This window comes from Coenobita brevimanus, chromosome 31, assembly GCF_032717465.1.
Source record: "Coenobita brevimanus isolate Jiangsu-jjx chromosome 31, ASM3271746v2, whole genome shotgun sequence".
Lineage (NCBI taxonomy): Eukaryota > Metazoa > Arthropoda > Malacostraca > Decapoda > Coenobitidae > Coenobita > Coenobita brevimanus.
In genome coordinates, this window is record NC_136984.1 from 2,034,031 (window position 1) to 2,052,640 (window position 18,610).

The following is an 18,610-nucleotide window of genomic DNA, read 5'->3' on the forward strand; positions in this document are numbered from 1 at the left end:
ACATTTCTGTGTGTTGCAGGAACCACCCTCAATTTATCTAAGCTCAATTTTTGTGTGTTGAAGAGACCTTGATTAATTTTGGGGGAGTGTCAGACCATTTACAACGCTGGGTGGTAACCATATAACCAAACCATACGTGCTCCCTACGGGTCAACAAGTGGGTTGGTGGAGGGTTAGTGCCCCTCCCTGTAAAGCAAATAACTCAGAGTCAAATGGCCACCCCTTACAGGATGATGGCGTCTGGCAATAGATAGATATATAGATAGTCAGTCCATGCAATATATCTTTTTAAATCTAACTGTCACTGCGGGAACATGAAAATCGCCAGCTTTGTTATACAGTTTTATTTTTTTATGAAACACCTTTCATTTAAAGACAAAATTATACCCAAATTAGAGTAATAGGATCATACAATGCATCTCATAACATTAGTACTTTCCATATATATATATATATTTATTTATCACCTACTGTACAATCCACTAAACGGAAACGAAAAATATTATGCGCTTGGTGACGACAGTTTTTTCGCTTTTTTGAAATTTAAACGTGAACTGCTTTCCTGTCTAAGATATCTTACTTCAAGGTAGATTCCACACTAATCAAAAAACACGTGATTGAGTAATGGTCCTGTTAGCTACGTGTGGAGGAAACTTGGGAAACAAACGGAAAAATTTATCAGAAAACAGACTAAATATTTTGGTCCTGTTTTAGCTACGTGTGGAGGAAACTTGGGAAACAAACGGAAAAACTGATAGGAAAAACTAGACTGAATGTTTTGGTCCTGTTTTAGCTATGTGAGGAGGACGTAAGGGAGACAAACGGAAAAATTTATCGGAAAACACAGGCTGAATGCTTTGGTCCTGTGGTAGCTATGTGAGGAGGAAGCTAGGAAAATTAATGGGGAAATTGTTCGTAAAACCTATTCAACACAATGTTTTCTTGCGGACTAGAGGAGACTAGTTTGTCATACGGGCTGGTACGCTGAGAAGAAACGCCTTAAAATCCTTCTCAGCCATATCTTAAGAACATCTAGTGAAGGAACTCAAATCCCGACCTCTCGTAAAGCACAACACGTGAATGAAATCAAAGACGCTATGGGACTATGAGAGCACAGATACAGGTTTCACAGTAAAGCCTTTTATTTTCCTCTGTTTAGATATGACTACGCCTTCTACGTATGCTACAACCTTCGCCGAGAAAGTCCGGTGAACGTTCGGATACTGTTCTTCCCAAATAACGCCGTGTTCAAAGCCGCGGAGAACTCAACTCTCCGTCTGGCTGATTCTCTAAATAACGCTGCATTGATAGCCGTAAATAACTCTCCTTTTTGGCTACAATTAACGACTGCTTCTCAAAAATAACACAGCATTGGTAGCCATGAAGAAGTCAACTCTCCACCTGGCTACCTTTAACGGCTAGTACTCCAAAAAATAACACTGTGTTCAAAGCCGTGAAGAACTCGGCTCTGTTCTCCAAAATAACGCCGCATTGATAGCCACAAACAACTCCCTCTTTGGTTACTTCTGACGCTGGATACTCCCAAATAAAGTTGCGTTGATAGCCACAAAGAACTCAACTCTCAGTATGGCTACCTTGAACAGCCAATACTCCAAAATAATGCTGCCACAAAGGACTCCCATTATAGCTGCTTTTCTTGGCTGCTTCTCCAAAATAAACACCTCATCGAAGCCACAAACAACTCCGATCCTGGCTACTTCTGACAGCCGATACTCCAATAAAATACTGCATTGATAGCCGCGAAGAGCTCAACTCTCGCTCTGCCTACTTTTAACAGCCAATGCTCCTAAATAAATCTCCGTTGACAGCCACGAAGAGCTCATGTTTACCTTTCGTGGCTAGTTCTCCCAAGTAACATGCATTGATAGCCACAGGGAGCTCTCAGTTTGGCTATTTTCAACAGCCAAAACTGCAAAATAACACTGACAGCCATAAGGAGCTTTCACTCTGGCTACCACTGACAGCTGGTTCTTCAAAATTATGCTGCACTGATAGCCATAAATAACTCCCATTTTAACAGCCGCTCCTCCAAAATTTCGCTGTCTGTTCCATATACGAGCTGTCGGGAAGAAAACGGATTCCGGAGGGACACGGATGTCAAGCCAAACGTTGCCGATTGTGCAAAGGCAGGTTCTCACACACTCCTGGAAATCGCCAAGGTGTGTGACTGAAACCTGCCAAGATGTGTGACTGAAACCTGCCAATGTGTGACTGAAATCTGCCAATATGTGACTGTAACCCACTGAGATGTGACTGAAACCTGCCAAGATGTGACTGAAACCAGCTGAGATGTGACTGAAACCTGGATGTGGCTGAAACCTGCCAAGATGTGACTGAAACCTGCCAATGTGTTACTGAAACCAGCTGAGATGATGCTGAAACCTGCAGAGATGTGACTGAATACTATTGAGATGTGCCTGAAACCTGCCAAGATGTGCCTGAAACCTGCCAAGATGTGCCTGAAACCTGCCAATATGAGACTGTAACCTGGGATATTCTTGCCTTCACCTGCCACTGAGCTTCGTTGCATCTGCCTGTGATTGCAAAGTGCTGAGATATGACTGAAAGCTGCCAAGGTGTAGAAGTATGTTGCATCCATCTGCAATTGAGAGTATGTTGCATCTGCCTGCGATTGTACAGTGCTGTTTTTTTTTTTTTTTATGCGAGGAAGAAGGAACCAAAGGCCATGAGCCTGCAATAACAGTTCCCTCCAAGAAAAAAACAAAATACAAAAGAGAGCCAAATTCAAGATCTGATCATTTCGAGATGCCTGGACACAATGCGCTTGAAAGACTGGAGATCATAGGCAGCAGGAAATACGGTAAAACCTCTCTATAACGGACTATTTGGGGCCCAAGCCATTCCAAAAAAAGTGAAATTCCGATAAAAGCGACATCCAGACTTCCCCCTGCTAACCCAGACTTCTTCCGATATATCAGACATTAGTCCGGATGGCACCAACTGATTTTAAACTGTTTTCACTACCACTGCTGTACTGTACCGTATTAACCTTCACTACAATAATCAAGCAGTATAATATATGTAATAATGCTGTACTGTACACTGATAAACATGTCATTTATTTACATTACTGTGGTGAACATAGCTGAAGTGGTCAGGCAGTCCACACATGCTTCTGGTTTTATCACACTATTTGATGTATAAAAATTTAGTCCGGTAGCCCCCCAATTCCGATACAAGCAAATTCCAGTCTATTGAGGTCTGTTACAGTATATTGATGTTTTACTGTAATGCAATTCCTCACACACACCTAAAAACCACCAGGATGTGAGACTGAAAAATGCCAAGATGAGACTGGATATTTCCAAAATGTGGGTGTATGTTGCATCCACCTGTGATTGATATTAAGCTGCAACTGCCTGTGACTGAGAGGTGCCGAGATGTGTGATGGTTGCAAAGGCCTGTGACTCAAGACATCCACATGTGATTATGTTGCAAAAAACTGCGACTGAATCCTGCCATGATGTGTATGTTGCATCCTTGGTCACCTAATGGCGGCTCTCCATGCTGCTTAATCTCTGGCAGCCTCCCTATTCAGTTCCTTTGAGGTCACACTCTATGGCCTCGTCCCAGGTCTTTTTCGATCTGCCTGTCACGACCCCACCCCCAATGTTCACGCTTCTCACTTTCTGCACCCAGTTATCATCCCCCATCCTCTCCATATGCCCAAACCATCTCAGTCCACCCCTCCTCATCACAACACCAATACACTTCAGTCCCATCCTACCCCTCAACTCTTCCATCGTAAACCCAGCCCCCCCAGGCCTCACACTCAGGGACGCACTGCACATCCACCTAATCATTGTCATTTCTGTATGTTTGAGCCTGTGAATATCCTCTTCCTTTACTGCCCAGGTCTCACTGCCATACAGCATTACACTCCTAACACGTGCCACCCCCTAAGCACGTAGGGAGAGTCCTCTCAATGTCAGGAGAGGCAACAGCTCCCTGAACTTCTTCCAACCACTCCTCACTCTAGCCACAGAGCTGCTCCAGCCCCACCTCCAGCACATAACATGTCTACCAAATAACAAAACTCTTCCACACACTCAAGAGACTCACCAGCAAGTTCAATCCTTTCACGCCTGACAATCTCCACCTGCTCTCACCGACACACCACACACATCTAATCAGCATTATCTCGCAGTCTACCTCTAATACCACTACATCTCTTATGCATCCATTTATCACAAACATTGCACAAGATGGAATTACTTCCCACGCCCTTGTGGCAAATTGCACATGGCCACTCACCCTCTTCTTTGACAGTACTGCCACCAGCCCTAGATACCATCACTTTTGTTTTATCTGCATTTACTCTTAAGCCCTTGTGACCCATACCATCTCTCCACTTCCTAAATCTTTCCTCCGCCTCCCTTACATTCTGTTCTCCACTTCCTATCTTTCCTCCGCCTCTCCACTTTCTAAATCTTTCCTCTGTCTCTCCACTTCCAAAATCTTTCCTCCACCTCTCCACTTCCTAAATCTTTCCTCTGTCTCTCCACTTCCAAAATCTTTCCTCCACCTCTCCACTTCCTAAATCTTTCCTCCATCTCTCCACTTCCTAAAGCTTTCCTCCGCCTCCCTTTCATTCTCTGCAATCAACACCAAATCATCAGCATACAACATCTCCCACAGGAGTCCATTTCTGAAGTCACGTGAAAGGGCTTCAAGTACCATGACAGACAACAAGGGTGTATGGAGTAAGCATTAACAATTCTCCCCCAAACAAATGGCTGCTGGGGTGTAATGAGCAGGATAAACCACAAGCATATAGGCGTTAAGTGCATCGGGTACATCGCAGAGACCAGCTCTTTTGATTTCACCCAAGTCATGAATTTTTAAAAACTCAAATTTAAACTTTTTTTATGTACTTTTTAATTCAAATTTTTCTTTTTTTTCCATGATGGCTTATGGCAGGAAAATGACACTGACACTGAGGTTTAATGCAGAATAAATCAATTAGGAAAAGGCACTAAGAATCTCCTCTAGTGATTCTTTTGCATATTACACCTTAACACTGTCTTGCATCTATCTATCTATCTATTGCCAGATGCCTCAATCCCATAAGGGGTGGCCACAAACAAATCGCCTCCATGTTGCCCTGTCCCCTGCTTTTTCGCTGCCCTCCCCCCAACTCACACCCCCTTCTCTCATATACCTCTCTACTCCATCCCTCCATCTTATCCTCAGCCTCCCCCTTCCACCTCATACACATACTCTCCTAATTAGTCTCTCACTCTCTATGCCCCCAGCTCACACACCCCTCTCTCATATACCTCTCCACTCCATCCCTCCACCTCATCCTCGGCCTCCCCCTCCCTCTCTCCCCCTCCACCTCACTCACATACACTCTCCTTGTCAGTCTCTCACTCTCCATCCTCTCCACATGGCCAAACCACCTCAGTGTGTTCCTCCTAACGCTTCCTATCACATCCACATCCACACCACAACGCTCCTTCACTTCCTCATTTGTCAAATAGTTGTGATTATATCATCATCCACTCACTTGATGTAGTGCTGCCTACTTTTTCCTTCAGCTTTATCATTCTTTTTCTGTGTCTGTCCTCCTCTCTTCCTATTTCTCACCATCATCCACTCACTTGACGTAGTGCTGCCTACTTCTTCCTTAGCCTTTATCATTCTTTTTCTGTGTCTGTCCTCCCCTCTTCCTATTTCTCACCATCATCCACTCACTTGATGTAGTGCTGCCTACTTCTTCCTTAGCCTTTATCATTCTTTTTCTGTGCCTGCCCTCCCCTCTTCCTATTTCTCCCATCTTTCCTGTCACTTTTTATTACTCTTCTTTCCTTTACAGGTGGCTTTACATTGAGTGACAAGCCTAATGGTTTCCTGTAAGCCAAGAAATCATTTACAACGCTGGGTGGTAACCATATAACCAAACCATACATGCTCCCTACATGTCAACAAGTGGGTTGGTGGAGGGTTAGTGCCCCTCCCCGTAAAACAACTAATTCAAAGACGAACGGCCACCCCTTACCCGAAAATGGCGTCTGGCTAGAGATAGATAGATAGATGGACAGATAGATAGATAAAGGCACAAATATCGTACAAGAGACCAGTTCTGTGATGTATGTAGAATAAACCACTAAGGAAAAGGTGCAAAGGAGCCTTCACACCAGCTGGAATACAAGCCCTGGTGTGTGTATGTGTGTGTGTGTGTGTGTGTGTGTGTGTGTGTGTGTGTGTAATATAGTTCCTTGTGTGCATGGGAGTTTATGCATGATTTTATGGATGTGTGTGTGTGTGTGTGTGTGTGTGTGTGTGTGTGTGTGTGTGTGTGTGTGTGTGTGTGTGTGTGTGTGTGTGTGTGTTTACGTTCCTAAACCCATCCCGCGAATCGCTATGATTTGCAGAAAAATTCACCCAATGCCTACATACTCCCCAATAACAAGTAAAAACATATGGACAATGATGAGAGATAAACTGGCATGATAGAGCAGGTAAACAGAGTAAACTATAAAATTAATAATAATAATAATAATAATAATAATAATGATAATAGTAATAATAATAATAATAATAAATAATAATAATAATAATGATAATAATAATAATAATAGTAATAATAAATAATAATAATAATAATAGTAGTAATAATAATAGTAGTAGTAGCAATAATAATAATAATAATAATAATAATAATAATAATATAATAATAATAATAATAATAATAATAATAATGAGCTTTACAGTAAACTTTCAATTATTCGTTGTTGCAATATCCAGCCTAACGCAACATCCGGCATCGCAGAATCGACTATATTAAAGCAATAACCTATGAAATTATGCAACATCCAGCGCCAAAATCGGATGACTGAAAGTTCTATGCAATATCCATGTGGAGAGGATGGAGGGTGAAAGACTGACAAAGAGAGTGTATGTGGGTGAGGTGGAGGGGGGAAGAGGGAGAGGGAGGCCGAGGATGAGATGGAGGGATGGGGTGGAGAGGTATATGAGAGAGGGGGGTGTGAGTTGGGAGCAGGGCAGTGAAATGGTGGGGGACAGGGTGATGTGGAGGCGATTTGTTTCTGGCCACCCCGAACGGGATTGAGGCGTCTGGCAATAGATAGATAGATAGACAGACCTACAATGCTATGCACCTAATTAATCACCAGGGGAAGAAAAAGAGTGATGTAATGGGGTGTATAAGAGCTTGCGTTCCTAGAGGCAAAATGGGGATCCTCTTTGGCTCAGTGGTAATGTGTGTGCTTAGGAAGTGCGAGGGACTCAAACTGAATCTTGGTCAGACTAGTGATTCATTTGTTGAGTTTCCTTTCGGTTATTACAAGCAATATCTGGTGTTTTACTGCCAATGGGAGGGGGGGGGGGTAGTACACAATATCCGGCATTTTGCTTTACTCAGTGTAGGGATGGTCGAATCACAATGGATGAACTGAGACCTCACTGCATACCACTCCCCTTCCTTCCCTTCCCACAACTGTTTACATTTTTCTACAGATCGTACTAATTCGACGTCACCCACACCTGCGGCTTACAAAGGGTTAATCCACACCACAGCAGACAAAAGGGAGTGGCACCTTAATCCACACCACAGCAGACAAAGGGAGTGGCACCTTAATCCACACCACAGCAGACAAAGGGAGTGACACCTTAATCCACACCACAGCAGACAAAGGGAGTGACACCTTAATCCACACCACAGCAGACAAAGGGAGTGACACCTTAATCCATACCACAGCAGACAAAGGGAGTGACACCTTAATCCACACCACAGCAGACAAAGGGAGTGACACCTTAATCCACACCACAGCAGACAAAGGGAGTGACACCTTAATCCACACCACAGCAGACGAAGGGAGCAACTCCCAAAACTTCAGCAGACAGACTCAAGCAGACAAAACGCAGGTAAATTCAGCCTTTTGCAAAATCCTCTTCTTTGTGGCTATTTTTTTTCTCTCTCTCAGTGCCCCGTACACAAAAATATCATTACAATTTGACACATAATATATTTTTTCTTATTAATTACCCATGGAACTCTGTGGATATATATTTTTTGGATTTTTAGTTTTTTTTTTCTATGTGGATTTCTTTTTTTTGGATTTCCATTATGCACGTCTATGTGGATATTATTTCGGTTTTGAATTACACTTGTCTCTCCGAAGTGGATTTTTTGGGGGTCATTTTCCTAGGCATGCATCTTGTCTATGTGTATATTATTATTATTTTTTTATAATGGATCTTTTCGATATGGATTTCTTGGCAAATTTCCTACGCAGCTCTCTTCAATGTGGATAATTTTGGCCACTTTCTTATGCATGTCTCTTGTATGTGGATATTTTTTTGGTTTTTAATTATGGGTCTTTTTGATGTGGATATTTTATGGCCATTTTTGGGGGCATGTCTCTTCTATCTGGATACTATTATTATTATTATTTTTTTTTGGCTTTCTATTATGCATCTCGTCTATGTGGATATTCTCTGTCTTTATTATGCAAGTTCCTTTAAATGTGGGATAATTTTTGGCTTTACGCACATTCTTTTACTATGTGGATATTTTTTCATGCACTTCCAGACCCTCACTCACTCCAAAAACCATCATGTTGAGGAAATGGAATGTATCAGGTCATTTTTCACCAAGAGTGGACCAATTTCTTCACTATATCAACAGGATTTCAAATGGCAGAGGCTCACCACTCAATCTAGAATGGACAGGGTTGACTCCTATTTCAAATTTCGGTACGTCATTCAATCTACAATGGATTTGGGTTGATTACGATTTCAAATTTCAGTAACTTTCTTCACATCAGTCAATCTACAACAGACTGGGTTAGTTCCGATTTAAAATATAAGTTAGTTTCTTCACATCAGTCAATCTAGAACGCAATGAGTTAAGTCTGATTTCAAATTTCGGTACATCAATCAATTTAAAATGGACTGCGTTAGTTGCGATTTCAAATTTCGGTTACCTTCTTCACGTCAGTCAAATGCGAATGGACTGAGTTGACTGCGATTTCAAATTCCGGTTACTTCCTATACATCAGTCAATCTATAATGGACTGAGTTGATGCCGATTTAAAATTCCGGTTACTTTCTACACATCAGTCAATCTAAAAAGGACTGGAATAATTCTGGATTCATATATCAGTCACTCCTTCACACAGTCAATCAAAATGCATAAAATCATGGTTAGTTTTTCAAATTCCAGTTCTACACACAGACAGGCTTCAAATCTGGGTTAGTCCTACACACAGAGATAAAATAAATGCATAATAATCCCCTCTTACCTCAGTTTAAATAATCGGATTGGAGCTGCCTTCCCTTCCTTCAATTGATACATGTCCCTCCTTCATACAGACTCAGGTATTAGCAATCTGAATCAATTGGGATAATTCTGATTTCAAATTTGGGTTAGTCCTACACACAGAGTCAAATTCAATGGGTCAAATTTTGGTTTTTCTTTCAAATTCCAGTTCTACACACAGACAGGCTTCAAATCTGGGTTAGTCCTACACACAGAGGTAATTTACACGGATAATATTCCCATCTTACCTCAGTTTTAATAATCGGATTGGAGTGGCTTCCCTTCCCTTCAATTTACATATCCCTCCTTCGTACAGACTTGGCTATCAGTAATTTTCCTAATATTTCTCGATATTTGAGTGCGTGATGATCAAATTTGAGCGGGTTGGGGTGAACAGACCCTCCCCTCACCACACCCAGCCCATGGAATCCTGAACCCCTATACCTGTGGACCCCGGAGGCTCCCAGCACCCACCAATGACCGGTTTATTTCTGCATTATATCTCACAATGAAGGAAGAATTTTGTGGCTCCTGGCCTTTGGTTCTTTCTTCCTCTAAAAAAAAAAAAATAATAATAATAATAATTGGTGTTATTTATTAGTTACATATATGTACCTTCTTCCTTTGTGAGTCATTTTGAAAGAAAGAATTTTGCTGTTTGTGCCCTTTGGTTCTTTCTTCCTTTAAAAGAGAGAGAGAGAGAGAGAGAGAGAGAGAGAGAGAATGTTAAATTTTTGAAAGTTTTTAAATTTACTTTTTAAAATTATTACCTTTATTATTATTATTATTATTATTATTATTATTATTTGTTACTTTAATGTCAAGTAACACAAAGGAATTTAATGTTATAAACTGAGATGCCTGGCTATAGATAGACAGATGGAGAGATAGACAGATGGATGATAGATAGAAAGATGGATGTTATTTTTGTCAGTTCTGTCTTTTTTATAAACAGGTGCGTAAATAATCTATACGCTGGGTGGCAACCATATCGCCAACCCATACGTGTTCCCTATGTGTCAACAAGTGGGTTGGTGGAGGGTTAGTGCCCCTCCCTGTAAAACAACTAACTCGAACAGCCACCCCTTATGGGATTATGGTGTCTGGCAATAGATAAAAAGATAGATTGATTGATAGATAGACAGATGGATAGACAGATAGATAGATAGATAGATACAAGATTATGACTGGCTGCAGATGGATAGATAGATAAATTCAATAGATGAAAAAATTAACAAAATGGATGGTATATGTCAGGTGTGTGTGTGTGTGTGTGTGTGTGTGTGTGTGTGTGTGTGTGTGTGTGTGTGTGTGTGTGTGTGTGTGTGTGTGTGTGTGTGTGTGTGTGTGTGTGTGTGTGTGCTTTAAATGCCAAGACAGACTGCATAAACAACACATACAGTATCATTAACCTATCTATCTATTTATCTATCTATAGCCAGACGCCATAACCCCATAGGCTGTCTCTCCTTGTATTAACCTTCTTTGTCTTCGTATTAATATTCTTCGTCTCTGTTACATTTCTTTGTTTTCGTGTTAATCGTACAAATGCAGAAATAAACGAGCGCGGTCCAGGTGAGGTGGCTGGTGCTCAGGTGCGCAAATGAGGGGCTAGAGGCAGGTGAGGTGGAGGAAGGGCAGTGGGTCCCCTCACTCTGGCTTCAGGCGGTGCCACATCACCACCGTCTGTCGTGGTTTGGTGATCATGTCACTCCAGTGTTTCGTTTCCGATGTGCCGCTGCCTGCCTTACCTGGCGGGCAAAGGTTAATTAGCTGACAGGTGAGGTGAGAGAGGTAGATACATACATACATACATACCAGACATACATACATACATACATACATAAATTGTCATCCCCATCATCATCATCATCATCATCAAATGTGCTGTGCCTGCCTTACCTGGTGGGCAAAGGGTGATTAGCTGACAGGTGAGATGAGATTACAGGTGACTACATACATAAATACACACATACACATTCATACGTACATGCCTTCTCATTTCTACTACTTGGTCAGCAATAGTTTCAGTGTGGGCTTGCATGCTTGGTAATGGATCTGGTATTTTGTGTCTAAGTATTCTCTAATGACATCTTTGCATGTGGATGAAACTAACGCAGTGGTGACGAGATGTGCATGATCAGGGATTTGGCACCCCTTTTTAACGTGGCAGCGTCTGGATTGACTCTGTCGGATACGATATGTGAAGCTACAGAACGTGGTGAATGTTTTTGGCGTATCCGATACAGCCAGGATTCCGGGGGCTTGAATGATGAGTGAATGGAAGCGTGGCCCATTGGATTGGGCAATTTTGGGCTGTCTGGACATTGCTACTCCTCACCCTGCCCTTGGGTGGGAAAGGAGGTGCGGATGATGATGATGATGATGATAAACCATAAAAAGCAAGTAACTAATACTAAATATCGTAAATATAGCTCTAGGTTCGTTATAAATAGTTCTCACATTTATAGCAGGTGGCTGATGCACTGGAAGACTACGAGGTAAACCAAATACAGAATCTTTGACCTTTTCCCTTGTGCTAAAGACAGACACCATTCCAACACAGGGTATAAATGAATGCAAAAAGTTAAAACTAACAACTGACCAGCACAGGTCATTTGTGTAACAGGTAATAAAGCCATCAAAATCTGTATCATCACTGTCAAAGCTGCCAAAGTTTATATTATCACTAAATCATTATTGCATTCATTCAGTGCAAGCATATAATGAAGTTGCTGGAGGAGCGTTGGGCGATATTCAATGATACAGTTGCATTATGTGAATATGGTGTTTTGAGTATCAGAATATCCACATTTTCTTGAATTTAAATTTTTTGGCCCACCCTAATCCCTACACAGTGTATGTACTGTACTGTACCCACTGGTGCAACCCACACGGGGGCACCAGCATGTACTGTGCTGTACCTGTAGATTTACCCCTGCTGAGGCACTGACTACCACAAGGGGCATTTAAACTCCACAGTATGTATGTACTGTACTGCACCAGTAGGTCTGACTCAGTTGAGGTGCTGTGTGCCGCAAGATGGTGACAGGTCCCTACAAGATGGCTGTACTGCACTGTATGTATAACGTGACCTACAGAACCAATTGCTTACCTGTGGCTGACACTTATGAGGTTAAACAATAACAGCCATAACCATCATCCATGTTCCTCATCCATCATCATCATCATCATCATCATCATCACCCTACCACTACTCCTACCTAAAGACTGGGTAGGGCACATGCACGATAACTATCAACACTATATTATAATCATCATCATCATCACCATCCCATCCCTCACCCCCAACCCTGGATAAGACACAGGGAGAGAGAGAAAGCACAGAGAGAGAGAAAATAACAGTAGCAGTAGTTGCCAACCTTGTCCCATCTCAACACCAACCCAGTGGACTGCAGGCTGAAGATGCCCCCTCCCCCTGCACCTCATCTCATTCTACACTAGCCTACCAATGCCTTAATTCTACACTCACCTAGCATGACCCTGCCCTCATTCTAAGCACACTAATCTAGCATGATCTTGGCATCACTACATCTCCTACCTGTTCTCACCTAGTATGACCTTCCTAACTGCCTCACTCTACACCCATCTAGCATGTCCTTGTCCTCATTCTACCCACCCAGCATGCCTTTAGCCTCACTCTTCACCCACCCAGCATTCCCTCACACTCATTCTACCCCCCTAGCATTCTCTCGTGCTCATTCTACTTACCTAGCATGATCGAACTCCCAACCACCCACACCTAGCGTGCTCCTGCCCTCACTCTAGGCAAACTGAGCTAGTATGATCCAATCACCAGCGTCATTCTCCTTACCTAGCATGATCTTGCCAATGAACTCGTTGCATCCCACTACCACACTCACCCAGAATGACCCCAGCCTCACTCTACCCCCAACCAGCATTCCCTTCTCCTCACTCTACCCCCACCCCCACCTAGCATGCCCTCAGCCTCATTCTACTCACCTAGCATGACCACAGCCAAATTACTCTCCCAATACCTTCCCACCAGCCTCACTCTACCCCCATCCAGCATTCTCTCAACCTCACTCTACCCCCACCCCCACCCAGCATTCTCTCAACCTCACTCTACCCACACCCCCACCCAGCATTCTCACATCCTCATTCTCTGTACCTAGCATGATCTTGCCGATGGCCTCGTTGTGTCCCACTACCACACTCACCCAGCATAACCCCAGCCTCATTCTACCCCCACCCTGCATTCCCTCATGCTCATTCTCCTTACCCAGCATGATCTTGCCGATGGCCTCGTTGCGTCCCACTTTGTCGTGGTCCATGATGGTGACGTTGAGCTGACACTCGCGGATCCGCTCCCACGGCACATCAAACATCACCGTGAAATGGAACTCTGGATTTAACGTGCAGAACTGGACCTCCGATTTCTTCTTCTCTATCCGCTTCTCGCCAAAATACAGCCACACCTTGACGTACGGGTCTGTGGATCGATAGACGGATAGATAGATAGACAGCGGCACATCAAACATCACCGTGAAATGTGCATGTTTGTGTTGAATTTTTTGCTCCTGAGGTTGTGGCAACACTACATCAAGTGAGTGGATGATGGTGAGAAGCAGGAAGAGAGGAAGGCAGACACAGAAAATGAATGATAAAGATGGATGATGGTGAGAAACAAGAAGAGAGGAGCACAGACACAGAAAAGGAATGATAAATGGGAAGGAAGAAGTACTACATCAAGCTAGTGGATGATAATACGTACCAGGCAGTACTACATCGAGTGAGTGGATGGCAATACGTACCTGATTTCCCATTGATATCCTTTGCCTTGAGGTTCCTACACTTAATAACAGTAAGGGTGAGTTCTGAGGTTGACGGCTGGTACATGAGCGAACACAGGATCTCACCGCACTTGTTCTTCTCAAGGGGGTGTAGAGCCTTCCAGAACGTGTTGTTTTTCTCAGAGAAGTCCACCTGAAAGAGAGTGAGAAAGTGAGCTAGAGAGAGCGAGAAAGTGGGAAAGTGAGGGAACGAACACAGGATCTCACCGCACTTGTTTTTCTCAAGGATGTGCAGTGGCTTCCAGAACATGTTATTTTTCTCAAAGTTGACCTAGATATGTTTGAGAAAGCTCCCTAACACCTTCTCCTCATTGATTTATCATCCCAATCACCTTTTACGAAAGACTAAGTGGACGGCGACTAGATTTATACAACAATGTGCAATGTGGCAATATATTTTAGAGACAGATTCTTGGTTTCATCCCAGCCAGATATCTCCCCAGCGCTGAAAGTACAATTTATACTTTTCGTTACAACACAGGCCCTACTCCTGATACCAATTACAGTAAGACCTCACTATAACGGACTAATTACGGCCTAAGCCAGTCCGAAATAAGCGAAATTCTGATGAAAGTGACATTCGGACTTCCCTCTGCTAACCCAGACTTTTGCAATATATCAAACATTAGTCTGGATGGCACCAACGGTTTATAAACTGTTTTGACTACCACTGCAGTACGGTACTCTATTATACATTCACTACAATAATCCAATGGCATAATATATACTGTTTAATCATACTGTACACTATTATACCTTCACTACAATGATCAAGCAGTATAATATATATAACAATATTGTACTGTACACTGATAAACCTGTCTTTTATTTACCTGATTGTGGTGAAAACAGCTGAAGTGGCTAGGCAGTCCACACTGCTTCTGGCTTTATCCAACTTTTTCCGATATTTAACCCTTTGGCACGCCTGGTGCACTTGGCCCCGCACCACTCCAGAATCAGCCGGGCATTGCCAGGCCACACATAGTTACTTGCACATTTATACTCTTCTTATTTCTGACGTTAATTTTTATTCTGTATTTTTCACCTTGGTCTTAAATTGTTTGCAACACACTTTTCTATAGGGATATATGCATATAAGGTTGAAGGGAATATAAGCATTACCAATACTATAAGACAAAGTATAAGGGCATGTAAAAAAACAGGCAACTAACATCTATCTATCTATTGCCAGATGCCTCAATCCCGTTTGGGGTGGCCACAAACAAATTGCCTCCACGTCACCCTGTCCCCCGCCATTTCACTGCCCTGCTCCCAACTCACACCCCTCCTCTCTCATATACCTCTCCATCCCATCCCTGCATCTCATCCTCGGCCTCCCCCTCCCTATTCCCCCCTGCACCTCACTCACATACACTCTCCTCGTCAGTCTCTCACTCTCACATCCTCTCCACATGGCCAAACCACCTCAGTGTGTTTCTCCTAACGCTTCCTATCACATCCACATCCACACCACAACCCTCCTTCACTTCCTCATTTGTCAGTCTGTCTCTCCATGTAACTCCACATCCACCTCACTCACATACACTCTCCTCGTCAGTCTCTCACTCTCCATCCTCTCCACATGGCCAAACCACCTCAGTGTGTTTCTCCTAACGCTTCCAATCACATCCACATCCACACCACAACGCTCCTTCACTTCCTCATTTGTCAGTCTGTCTCTCCATGTAACTCCACATCCACCTCACTCACATACACTCTCCTCGTCAGTCTCTCACTCTCCATCCTCTCCACATGGCCAAACCACCTCAGTGTATTCCTCATAACGCTTCCTAACTAACACGAATGTTTATATAATTACACTCCTTATCTTTTACATTTCTTGAGCTACATTACTCATTTTACTCTACATCTACAATATGTATAATTATTAAACAACCAACATCTCTATTACTGACATCTAAAAAAAGAAAGCTCTGTTAATGAGTTTCTGTCAGACTTCAGACGGGTTCAAAGTGGAATTCAGATCAAGCAGGATTCAGGCAGGAGAGACTTATCAGCAGTTTAGCTTTCATCTTGACTGCTTGTTCGATTAGTGGTTATTAAGTTTCTCATGTTCGTGCCACTTATGATGCTCTAAAAGAATTTATGATTTATGGAGGGAGGGAGAGGTAGACCGAGGATGAGGTGGAGGGATGGAGTAGAGAGGTATATGAGGGAGGGGGGGTGAGTTGAGGGGAGGGTAGTCAAATGGTGGGTGACAGAGTGACTCGGAGGCGTTTTGTCTGCGGCCACCCTTTGCGGGATTAGGGCGTCGGGCTGTAGATAGATAGATCAATTTCTCCCCTCTCTCAGCCCAGTTAGCTGATGATTAGGCTTCTGTACACCACGCGTATCCCAAGCCCTCTGTGTCTGGCGGTGAGAAATTTAGAAGGAAGGACTAAGTTTCAACCAGTGCCAGTCCCTGTGCCACTAAGGACCCTGCTCCTACAGTAAATTTTTTCTTTTTTTTTATGTGAGGAAGAAGGAACCAAAGGCCATGAGCCCGCAATAACAGTTCCCTCCAAGCAAAAAAACAAAATACAATAGAGAGCCAAATTCAAGATCCATTCATTTCGAGATGCCTGGACACACTACGATTGAAAGACTGGAGTTCATAGGCAGCAGGAAATACAGACAGAGGGAGACAGTTCCAGAGCTGACAGTTCCAAAGTGCCATAACTGTGGTAAAGAAAGACATATCTACCCCAGGTGCCCTAAAATCCCTCGCGCCATCAAGGGCAGGGCTTCTACATCTGTCAAGGTAGGAGTTTGTTTAGAAGATTGGAGGGTGTCTACCTACTGAGTTGCAGGTACCATTAATGGCTCATGGACGTCCACCATCATCCACGACACTGGTTGTTCTGGCCTCATCGTATCTGAGGAGCTTTGCCCGATGCCGACACCTCCAACTTTCGCCAGGTAACTGTCCTCGACTACCTAGGCCGAGCAGATAAATTCCCAGTTGTCCGGTGTTACCTGAGGTGCTCCTACTATGATGGTTGAGCTGATGCTATTTGTGCACCAATTAAGTCCGCTACCGCCTTAATTGATAACATTCCCGGGGCTCGTAAACCTGACAACCCTGCCTACTGCTCCAGTGCTTCTAATATGCCTTCCACCATCCCTCCTTTCCAGGAACAAGAATCCTGTCCTCCCCTTGGTGCTGCTGCTGCTAAAACCTCTACCTTGTCTTGTGACGACTCTACACAGCCGGTAGCAGAGGGTGTGTGTGCTGTTCAGACGCGAGCAGGAGCCACGTGTATGAAGCGCCTACACCCGCTTCTCATCCCAGACTTGCAACCACTTAAGGTAACTCCAGCTGAGTTTGCTCATTTGCAGTAATCTTGTCCCTCCCTCATCACTGTGCGAGTCAAAGCTTTGGCAGAACAACCTGAGCCAGACAGGAATGGAGCTTCTTGCAAGTTTTCCTGGGTGGATGGACTGCTGTATCGGGAATGTGTCACCTCTGCCCGGTCAGGTAAGTTTGTGACTCGGACACTGGTCGTCCCCTCACACTGCCGACAGGTTGTGCTACAGGTGGCCCATGAGAGCCCTCTCACCGGCCACTTCTCTCATAGAAAGGCAGAGTGGAAAATCAGCAAACACTTCTTTTGGCCTGGCATGGGGGCCCGATATACAAGACTACTGTCGCTCCTGTTACATAGGCCAGCGGAAGTCTTATCAGGGCCATGTTAAACCTGTCCCTTTAAAACCCTCACCAACTGTCACAGAGCCGTCTGCCGTGGCTGCCGCAGATATAGCTGGTCCTCTTTCACCGTCTTTCTCAGAGGGTCATAAGTATATTCTTACCCTAACTGACTTTGTTACAGGGTTTACTGAAGCCATTCTGCTTTAAGATGTGGACTCTGTTTCGGCTGCTCAGGCGTTGCTCTCCATTTTCTCCAGGGTAGGAATATCCCCATGAAGTCCTCAGTGACAAAGGTACGCAGTTCACGTCACAGCTGATGGCCGAGCTTCACAAGCTGCTTGGCGTGAACCCACAGGTCACAACGTCATTTCACCCTAGCGGAAATGGAAGAGTGGAGAGACTGCATGTGCCCCTCAAACTGTTTGGCGTAAGCTCTGTAGTGAGAAGCCCAGAGAATGGCATCGGTACTTAATACCAACATTGTCTGCCCTCAGGGAAATGTCAAGTGACTGCACCGGCTTCTCCGCTTTCGATCTCCTCTACATTCACTCTGTAAGGGGCCCTCTGACTGTCATTCACTCAGTACGGGGCCCTCTGACTGTCGTTCACTCAGTACGGGGCCCTCTGACTGTCATTCACTCAGTACGGGGCCCTCTGACTGTCATTCACTCAGTACGGGGCCCTCTGACTGTCATTCACTCAGTACGGGGCCCTCTGACTGTCTTAAAAGATCAGTGGGAAGACCGTCAGCTGAAGGAAGAGGACAGGACCAGGCTTCAGCACGTCATCATGCTCAGG

General features: G+C 43.8%; 1 protein-coding gene across 1 annotated transcript in view; it reads right to left on the bottom strand.

Moving 5' to 3' along the window:
* Positions 1-10,905: 10,905 nt before the first annotated feature.
* The window catches only part of LOC145395462 (synaptotagmin-7-like), a 100,115-nt gene continuing 92,410 nt past the window's right edge, over positions 10,906-18,610 (bottom strand). Inside the window, exons 6-8 of the mRNA XM_080269064.1 lie at positions 14,125-14,296; positions 13,593-13,802; positions 10,906-11,079 (exon numbers count right to left, since the gene is read on the bottom strand). Of these exons, the coding sequence (XP_080125190.1) occupies positions 10,979-11,079; positions 13,593-13,802; positions 14,125-14,296 (483 nt within the window). The 3' untranslated portion in view covers positions 10,906-10,978. The remainder of the gene's footprint in view (positions 11,080-13,592; positions 13,803-14,124; positions 14,297-18,610) is intronic.